The sequence below is a fragment of the Vulpes lagopus genome, chromosome 19, assembly GCF_018345385.1.
Source record: "Vulpes lagopus strain Blue_001 chromosome 19, ASM1834538v1, whole genome shotgun sequence".
In the NCBI taxonomy this organism is placed as follows: Eukaryota; Metazoa; Chordata; class Mammalia; order Carnivora; family Canidae; genus Vulpes; species Vulpes lagopus.
Window position 1 is genome coordinate 3,961,334 of NC_054842.1, and position 10,624 is coordinate 3,971,957.

General features: G+C 46.1%; 1 protein-coding gene across 1 annotated transcript in view; it reads left to right on the plus strand.

Moving 5' to 3' along the window:
- Positions 1-5,159, plus strand: part of SUSD5 (sushi domain containing 5) — a 56,917-nt gene extending 51,758 nt beyond the window's left edge. The window contains exon 5 of the mRNA XM_041734622.1: positions 1,051-5,159. Within this exon, the coding sequence (XP_041590556.1) occupies positions 1,051-2,354 (1,304 nt within the window). The 3' untranslated portion in view covers positions 2,355-5,159. The remainder of the gene's footprint in view (positions 1-1,050) is intronic.
- Positions 5,160-10,624: the final 5,465 nt, after the last annotated feature.

A 10,624-nucleotide genomic window follows, 5' to 3' on the forward strand; every position in this document is an offset into this window, starting at 1 on the left:
CCAAATACTAGACATCATCAGTTAACATTAGGTCTTGTCATCAGTTAACTGATAATATCAGTTAACTCTAATTAATGGCTTAATTTTAGCCATTGTGGTATGATGGCATGACATGTTTTTATGGCTGTAGTTAGCATTTCTCTATTACTAAGGATGTTGAGTACCTATACTCATGTTTAATGACCGCTTAGATGTCTTTTTTGTGATGTGCCAATTTCAAGTATCTTGCCAACTTTTCGATGGCTTGTCTGCTTATTTAGTATTGATTTGTAGGAGTTCTTTATAAATTCTGGATATAGAGCCTTTGGAAATTGTGTCACAAACATCTTCAAGTCTGTGGCTTGCATTTTAACTCTCTTTATGGTAGCTTTTGATAAACAGAAGTTCCTAAAGTTAATGTAATCCAATTATGTATCCTTGTGTCATTACCACAGTCTTAAAAGTAACTCGGTTTTAGAGTAAATCTTGAAATTTTTTAGATTTCAAGAAATCTTCTTGGTTCTTTGCATTTGCATAAATTTTAGCATCAGTTTGTCAATGCCTTAGATTTTTATTAAGGTTGTTTTAAATCTGTGGTCAGTTTGTACAGAGTTGACAGCTTAACAGTTGTGAGCCTTCCATTACATGACCATGTGTGTCCCTTCATTTAGTGAGGTCTTTAATTTTGCTTGGCAATATTTTGTATCATTCCATGTTCAAATCTTGCATATCTTTTGTTAGCTTTATTCCTAGGTGTTTGACTTTTTTTAATGCTATGGCAAATGGTGTCTTTTAAAATTTTTATATCTGTGTATTGCTGGTATATAGAAATACAGTTGATATTTTACATCGATGATAGACCCAGTGTCCTTGAGAAACCCATATATTAATTGTAACAGTTTTTATGTAGATTCTTTGGGTTTGTCTGTGATACACAGTCATATCTTCTATAAATGACAGCTTTATGTCATCTTTTCCAGTCCTGATGCTCTTTATTTCCTTTTCTTATATTCTACTCTGCTGGCTCTGTGACCTCGGACCTAATGAGGTTTTTTCCTTCTCTCTTTCCAGATGTGGCTGAGGCACATATTGACTATGAAGATAATTTCCCTGATGACCGATCTGTGTCATTCAGAGAGCTCACGGAGGACTCCCAGACAAAGGCAGAGGAGGACAAAGGTCCAGGAGAGGTATCTGAGGACACTCCAAAACAGGACCATCTGGTCTCCATTTCTGTGGGGAGAAAAAACATAGCCCAGGATACAGCCTTTGTGCCAACTACAGGCTTGTCCATCACAGGAAGCAGTGTCACCACAGACGTGCCAGGATCCCAACTAAACCAGAAATACTTGTTCTGGTTTCCTCCTGAGAACTTCCACAAGCCTGAGCAGGAGAAGGAGATGAATGATGGCACCAAAAAGCAGTTTCCAGCTAGAGATAACCACAGTAGCCTAACACCAGCTCCAAGTGGACCTGAAGCCAAGGTGATCTATAGCAGCACTGATGGTCACACGGGGCCATTGGTGGGCAGGACTGCCAGCAGGAGAGGGGACCCAATGGTGAGCAGCAGTGATGAGTCCTGGTTAGATGGCTACCCTGTGACTGATGGGGCTTGGAGGAAGATAGAGGCAGAAGAGGAGGAAGAGGAAGAAGATGGGGATAAGGGAGATGGGTCAGTAGGGGTGGAAGAAATGGTTCTAGTTACTTCTAATCAGCCCATTCCTGTAGAAGTTAAGAAGCCCAGGAATACCACCTTCACACCAAGTGAGGACATGACCCGTAGTTCAGTTCTTCCATCTCAAACACTAGATATAGAAGCTTTGGCTCTCAGACCAAAAAATGTATCTGAGACTGAGAGTCCCAGCAAGGGAGATGATGACTTGACCAAGTACCAGTCAACCGTGGCTTGGAGGTTTGCCACAGAGAAGTCTCCTGTGGCCACCCTACCCTATGAACTCACCAGCGCTACCCTGGAGACAGTAACAACTGCTGTCCAGCAGATGCTGAATCACATTGCCTCAACTGTCATGGCAGCCACGCAAACTCCAGTGGAAACTGTTGCTCCTGAGGCCCAGGATAGTTTCCCATACCTGCTGTCTGAGGACTTCTTGGGACAGGAAAGCCCTGGCCCAGGTGCAAATGAGGAGCTTCTTCCAACTGTGGAACCATGTATAGGGGATGGGTGTCCCAGCCTCAGCAGAGGCCCTGTCATTGCTACCATTGTCACCGTCCTGTGTCTGCTGCTGCTCCTGGCAGGTGTGGGGGCAGTGTGGGGCCACCGTAAGTGCCAGCACAAGAGCTCTGTGTACAAGCTGAACATTGGCCAGCGGCAGGCTCGGCACTACCACCAGCAGATTGAGATGGAGAAGGTCTAGCCACCTTCAGAGCAGGCTCTCCCAACCCACTTAGGAGGAAATAAACTGTGCCATGTCTCATTGATAAACACTGATAATTCACTAGAGCATGAAACAGGTGGAGTAGGGCTTGTCTTTATTTTTCTCAGGTCTTTGTTCTATAGGCCAAGAAGTGTCTCTGGAGGCACCCAGTAGGATAAGAAGGCTTTGGTGGCATCATCACACACATCAATATCTCCTTAACCAACTGCTCTGGACTGTATTGTGCTAATCCCAGACCTGTGCTCAGGCCCTCGTTCCAGTGTGAGTTCAAGACTCACCTCTCACTTCATCTTCTTTTCCTTGTTTTAAGAAAAAAAAAAAAATGAATGACTGCACAACCTGAAATTTTTAGAAAAAGTGTGATAAACTGAGCATTTGAGAGCAGTGTTATTTAGGATGTAGATATTTAATTGTTGGGGGTGGGACACAGCAAAATAAGGGGTTATTTCCTTTTAATGTTGTGATGTTGTAAGGGCAAATGAACCAAGAACCAGGGCATAATCTAGAAGTTTTGGGGTTTCTTTTTATTTCCTTTTTATTTTTTTAAAGATTTTATTTATTTATTTATTTTTTTGAGAGAGGGAGAGGGAAAAGCAGGCTCCCCACTGAGCAGAGAGCCTGACATGGGACTCAATCCCAGGACCCTGAGATCATGACCTGAGCCAAAGGCAGATGTTCAATTGACTGAGCCACCCAGTGACCCTTGAGGTTTCTTTTTAATAGTTAAAATTGGAGGGGAAAAACAAGAAATTGGAAAGAATTTAGGACTGATGTCTTGTTGGGGGCAGGAGGGAGGTGAGGAGTAAGCAGCACATATCCACCTTTGTTCCCTCCATTTTGTAGGACAGACTATTGTTTTTCTAAAACATGCGGTTAGTTTTGGGGGTGCCTAAGTGTCTCAGTCAGTTGAGCATCTGACTCTTGATTTCGGCTCAAGTCATGGTCTCAGGGTCCTGGGATCGAGCCCCATATCACATCAGGTTCCATGTTCAGCAGCGGGTCTGCTTGAGGATTTTTATCTCTCTTCCTCTCAAATGAATAAATAAGCACATGCTCGCTCACTCTCTCTCTCAAATGAATAAATAAATCTTTTAAAAAATAAAACTAAAACATGGTTAGTTTTGTACCAGTAAGCAGCATTTTCTTTTAGAAGCAGTGGGCTACTTGTCCTTGACCAGTCTGTGCCTAACAATGTCATAGAATTTTTTGTTAAACTAACAAAACTCAGTACTTGGTTTCCTCTTTCATGATTAATCATTTTTTTGAACCCAAGTAAGAGGGAATGACATGGGAGGAAAATAAAGTTGTAGGAGGGCCAAGGACTGGGATATCAAGCATGGGCACCTAGTCAATGAGAAAGTGGAGGAATTAAAAAGGAATATGAAATGCTATGTGCTGACCTCTTCTGTACTCTTGTGGCAACTGGGAGCTCCATGGAAACAGCATGAATTCAGGATGGACTCCTCCTGACTACTGAACAGGATCATAGCATCTGGATCCTCTTATGATGGCTCAGCATGCACTGTTTACAACCGTGGTTCTCAGAGCATGGTCCTCAGACCAGCAATCAACTCACCATGAAGCAGAAGTCCTGGGGGCAGGGCTGAGCCATCCGTGTTTTAAGGAGTCCTCCAGGTGATTCCAAAGCACACTTTATAATATAAATGTAATATAAACTGTGAGCTTTGAACCAGCGGAGGCCCTAGAGGCACAGAGGATGATGAGTAACACCTGTGGCTTGCCTTGCACTAAGTCAGGCATCGCTACACGCACCTGTGGCAGCACTGGAAGCTGCCGAAGTGCCATCTCCACTGACCTCATATGCATTGGCACAGAAATGAAACACATGATTATTTTTATAATATGAGTCATCTTCTTGGAAGTAGTCTTCAGTGGTAAAAAGTGATGAAGCCCATACATTGATTTTAAGACACTAAGTGTCTAAAGTGGTTTTATGTGGCATGAGAGAGATCCTGATCTTCACAACTGAAAAATTGGTAATGGTGTTTTACCTAAGGAAAAAGGAATTCGCACAACACATTTTCCACCCTGCCACCTCTCCTCTTCTCGGTACAAGCTTTGGAAAAATCATAGGCTTAGTAGCTATAAAGGCAGTGCAGCAAAATCAAAGACCCTACTCCCATTATGGGGTAAAATGAAGGCCTGAAGCTACCAGATGGAATATCTGTGGGTCAGATGAAATCTAGAGTAAGACTGAAACACTTTCTGCATGTAGCCAAAGCAAAACACTACAGAATAAGTGCCAGAGACTATATATTTATAAATTAGATTCTTTTCTAATCTATTACAAGATAACTTTTCTATTTTTAACTATATAAAATAACCTCCATCTCAACATTGGGATTGTGTTACTCGACTATTATTATGTAATAATCCAAGAACACTGACTTAATACCAATACAAAAATAGGTAATGATAATACAAATGTATTAATAAATTTATTACAGATGCATTAATACATGTATTATTTCATAGACATGAACTACATGAAAACAAACCCAACACATCAGTTTTTAAGTTTTTATTGGTTTGCTTCCATCTAAATTAATGTATAACATTAATCTAAAATCAGCAAGCCACCAAAGCCAGATCTAAAAATGCATATGGAAGGGGAATGATTAAAACATTGTAAACCTAAATTATATGTTATTATGCATGTCTTGAGACTGGTAAACGTTTAATGTTAATGAAAATTGAGGGTCGTGTGGTCCATTAACACAAAGCTTCTGAGATCTTTAAAATAAATAATTATTTCCCCAAACAGTTGCTGAATGTATCTTGTATCTGGGTTACATCATGATGGTTTAAAAAAAAAAGTTTCTCTAGTAATCTCAAAAATTGTGTGTTCATATTTGCTCCAAGACCACCCTCTCAGAGTCTCAGCCCTGTTCGCTCTTGCAGCAGGATTTCAGGGATGTCTGCAGAGCTCCTGCCCCTCCTCCTGCCTCCCTCCCTCTTCCTCCCCTCAACCAAAGACCATACCCTTCACTCTGACAAAAGGCCCAGGTTCAATTGCCAGTGTGGCTCCTGGGCCAGGGGCACAGGCAGGACTTGGCAGCTTGCTAGGAATGCAGAATCCCAGGCCCCTCCCAGACCTGCTGACTCAGACTCTGCTTTTAATAGAGTGCTGGGTACTGGGTGTGCCAGGGACGTGCAAGAAGTAGAGTCCAGGGCTGATTATCCTCCTCCTGATCAGACACTCAGAGGGATGATTCAAGAGAGACGTAGAGACTAGTCATAAAAGTGTGGGCACGGTTAACAGAAACAGTGAGGGGTGCAGGGCTGTTAGGGGACCAGAAAGAGAGCTTCATGACAAAAACCTCTGGCCTCAAGCAGAACACAGCCACCATCCAAGTGTAGCCTGAAGGAAGCAGGGTCCTCCCTGCAATCTCTTGCCAGCACATCCCAGTGGCAACCCCAAAACCAAAGGTTAGGGAGCCCAGGCAGTGTCGACCATAAGGGCCAAGCCCCTGGGGCCCAGGACAGGCTGTAAAAGAAATCTGGAGAGACAAATGGAGCAATCAAGCTCAGAGAACATCAGCACCGATCCCATCTGCCTGATGTCCCCTTATACTTCTGTGACCACCAGGAGGCCGTCCATGCCTCCCCCGTTACCCAATGTCATGGACACAGTTGTGCCCCACCCGGATCCCCTTCACTCTGCACGTGAACCCATCCTCTAGCTACCCTGCATGGTGGCTGCTAAAATGCTCAAAAATGCCTTCTCATCCAGAGGATTGCCTTCAGCCCCATGGGAGTTCCTCACCCAGGAGTAAGAGCCACCTGTACCCCCCAGGGCAGCCTGGAGCTATGACTGGCACGGGCATACCTGAGGCCTGCCTCCCTGCCTCCGGGTGGGACAGTTCTGGGTAGAATCTGAGCTCCTGAGTTCCCATGGGATCAGGCTAAGGCTGGTCTCCCTCACACCCCAATTCAGAGCATTTCATGCCCACACCAGGCTTCGAAAGCTCTGATCCCCTGCATCTCCACGCCTCCTCATGCCATGCTTCTCCGCTGCATCCTGGGGATTCTTGGGCCAGTTCCAACACCATGCCCGTGTCCCCTACCTGTCCTCACACGGCTGCTGTTTGAACTCTCCACGCCTCCCTGCCCTCACTGCTCCCTCACTCCTTGCACCTGCTTCCTCTGCTCTTTGTCTCCTTTCTGGCCCTTCAGTGACATGCACAGAGCACGGAAGCTGTTAGCGGTCATCCTTGATGGTGTTTTGGTCCTTGTTTGATCACTTCTCAGATGTTGGCAGCAAGGGACCAGCTCTTTAGATCAAAAGTAAGCCCTGGATCCCAAATGTTTTTCCAAGTGGAACCCAGATCTCCTCTAAAAGAACCTTCCTGGGAAGAGGAATGAGCCCCTATCTCCTGAAAAGGTGCTCAGCCCGTGAGGCTAGCAAGGATCCCCCTCTGCTGAGGAAGATCCCAGAGTCCTCGGAATAAGGGTTCTGCTTTGCTGGATAGCTGTTAGAAATCTCAGGGACCTGAGAAAACAGAGCTCCTTACAACGGCATCCTCAAATGACTGGGTGTGGCTCAGGCTCAGCCAGTAGACAAAACAGTAGAAAATAAGCAAAATAAAACGTTTAATGTGATTTTCTTTAAAAAAAAAAAAATCTTTGTTTTCAATAACTTTCCAAGTTCTTATTTCCTGTAAGAGTGAGATTACATACTGCCCTGGCCGAGGGAGGGGAGGGCAGAGAGACATTGGCAACAGTGTTTATAGTCTGGCCTCCTCAAAACCAAGTGATCCTGTACCTCTTGGCCAAATTGCTTACTTCCTTCTTATTCTTTTCTTATAAAGTGGGCCACCAGCATCCTACTGCATTGGCTCCAAGAGAATAGTGAGCCAACACATTCATTCAGCAAGCCACCAAAGCCAGATATTTGGGGAGAGGCCCCTGGGGGGCAGGATTGGTGCTGGGGGTCAACTGCTCCCACACCTGGCCTGGAGGTGGAGGGAGAAGCACCCAAGTGTGGAACAAACCACACTGCTCCTGACAGGAGTGGGTCAGGCAAGGCGAAGCTGGCTGTCGCGATGTCCTCCATCTCGGGGAGACACTGCAGGGACAGGGTGGGGAACAGCCCTGCCCCTGGCTGCCGGCACAGGAAGTCCTATGCACAAAACCTTTGGCTGAGGCTTATTTGAGGTTCCTTTCTCGCCGCCCCCCCCAAACCTTGTATATAGCTTAAACTCTCCACACTAGGTCATTCAAGCCTGCAGTCACCAGAAAAAAGAAGTCGCTGTTCGAAGGATGGCAGATGATCAAGAGCGCAGACAGCTGTGATGAAGGATTAGTTGTGGGTTTTTCTCAGGGCCTCGCTACAAACTGGGTAGCAGTTCCATGTGCAAACACTATTAAATGAGAATGTTTTTTCTGGCACCAACCCACCTTTCCCCCCACAGTTTCAGTATTGAATTAAAAAAAAAAAAAAAAAAAAAAAAACAACCCTGAAGTAGCTTAGGTTTACAGCTCACATTTAAAACTTAAAAACATTATTTCCATAAATGTTGGCAGAACCCAGCCACTGTTTATTCCACCAGGAGTCATAATAAACCCTTCCCCATTGACAATCTAACAGATCATTTTCTGTTTGCCACTGAGTTTGGTTCAATAAAATGTTTGTTCTCCTAAATTTCCCTGAGTAAGAACTCCTAAAAGCCTCATTTCCTACAGCAGCCTTCGTGGCCAGCATGCCCAGCAGCTCTCCTGGGTCCCAGGGGTGGGCATAACAGGTTAGGGCCATCATTAGAGTGGCTCGAAGCTCAGAGGTCAAGGTACATCGTTGAATATGGTATGAGAGACATTTCAATTAGTCCCTTTTAAACCTGTGTCTATACAGGCCTCCCTCAGTGCTCCACTGCTAGTGTAGACACTGAACATTCCTGGGGTCACGGTGGGCAGCCCTTCCCAGAGGATGCCACCTCCCTGGGCTACCCACATGGCAAGGTGACTGGACAGATGGCCCCATCCCCGTGGGGGGTCACCTCCCTGCTGCTCTCCATGGAGATGAGTCGAAGGACACCTAAGGCTAGGTCTGGAAACTTCTACAAAGCTTAAAAATGTGTTTGTTTTTTGTTTTTTGTTTTTCAAAAGACAGGCCCAACTAATGCTGAACCCATGAAGTCTCAATCCAGGAATTTTCTAGGCTCTTCCAAGAAACACACTCAGGGAGGTGCTGGGTTGAGGTTGTTGAATGTGGTCTGCGTACTGGGTTTCATAGTAGGTTTGGAGGAATTGGCCCACCTTTTTTTTTTTTTTTTTTTTTTTAAAGATTGGTTTGGTTTCCTTTGGAATAAAAAGATTAGTAACCCAGTCCCATAGCTTCCAATCCAAGCAAAGTGCTGACAATGTTGACCATACTGCTCCTAGGGCTTCTTCCTCAGGGGCATTGCCAGGATCAGGGCGGAGGTGCTTTTCAACAACCCTGCCACCCCTGTAAAGAGGCATCAAGTTCAGTGAGTAAATAAGGACCCCTTCTACCACCACCACCACTCAACCATGTGTGGAGCAACATCATCCACAAAGAGCTCAGCCCAGGCTCAAGGAAGAGGACCAAATGGAAGGTCTGCAGGGCACAAAGAAGTGGAGGGGATCAGACCACCCAACCCAGCCTGGTCCCATGTTGGTGTCCTTGGCTGTTCTCACACAACTGGGAGGGACAGCTGTAGCCAGGAGCTCCCTGCTGAGTTAAATGGCTGCCAGGTGTACCATCTCCATGGACTTGGGCATCTGGGCCAGGGTGGCCACTCACTGGGTTCCTCTCTACTGTAGAGACCTGCCCTATGACCCTCCTCCCTGCTGGTGGAGCGGAGAGCAGGGCAAGGGAAGGAGAAGGATCCCGTGACCGTGGGTGGAAGCCAGTAGGATCTGAGTCATGCCCTGACTGGGAGCTGCTGTGGACACAAGTGTGGCCACCACAATGCCAATCACACTGACTCGTTGGCCATATGGCCCCTGGGAGGGTAGACTCTGTAGGTAGGGCAAGACAGTAGTAGCTTATTGTCAGTGCCTCAGAAGAACATGACAGGAGGATTCTTGTGCAGGTAAAAGAGGAGGTGCTCTAAAGAGAAAGGGATGGGGAGCAGAATGGTGCAGAAGGAGGAACAGAAGGGTGTTCCCAGGAATAGAAGGGCATTCCCAGAGCTTAGACTGGTGAGATGGGGTGGTGGGAGGAGGGGGAAGAAGCCTGGGAAACCAAAAATATATGAGTTTGCCACCCCCAATTACCATCATATTAATGACCCCCAAATTCTATCTCCCTTCATTCCTTTCCATGCCTGTAAGAGAAGTCCGTCTCCCAAAAGCTGTCCTAGTCCCCTCAGCCTCCTTCCCCAGACGAAGTGGCTTATTGGAGGAGGAAACAAGGTTGAAAAAAGAGAACTCACATTCCAAAACACCACTTTCCTGGGTTTTCTCCGACCTCAATGGTGGCTCCTTCTAGTCTCTTTGGTAGGTTTCTCATTTCCCAGAGAGCCCCAGAGCTCTGACCTTGACCCTCTTCTCTTGCTTCTTAAAACACACATTCCATCTAGGTGACCCCATCCAGACACATGGCTTTACACACAATGTACATGCTGATGATCCAGCAGGGGGTGGGGAGAGACATGATGTAGAATTCCCTCCCAGACCCCCTTCACAGAACTAGGACCCACATCCCCATCTCAGTCCCTCACTGTGTCTATCCCCTGCCAATGGTCCACAGTCCTTCTGTCCTTTTGCCGGAGAATTGCCAATTATCAAGCTACTTGCCTTCCAAGGTCCACCCCTGCCCCCCAAGGGACAGACAATCACTAGCTGACTAATGGTGGCCTTCACAGATTTCTTCTGAATGTGCCCTCGCAATAAACCACACTTGGATCCCTGTTTCAGGCTCTGTTGAAGACTTGATCTGAGAATGCTCTCAAATTTTATTTGCAGCCTGAACCTCCCATCCCAGCCTCAGAGAGCCTGCTTGACACCAAATTCCTACGACCCGCAACCAACTTCCCTACACTCAGTAAATGGCAACTCCATCCTTCCAGCTACTCTGGCCAAAAACCTTGAGGTCACCATTAACCCCTTTCTCTTATGCTCCACACCCAATTGTCACCAAATCCTACTAGCTCTGCTTTCAAAACAAGCCTACCATTTGACCACTTCTCACCATCTCCATTGTGATGGCTCAGGTTCAAGCCAACACTTCCTTTGCCTGCTGTCCCTGCTTCCGCCCTTGCTCA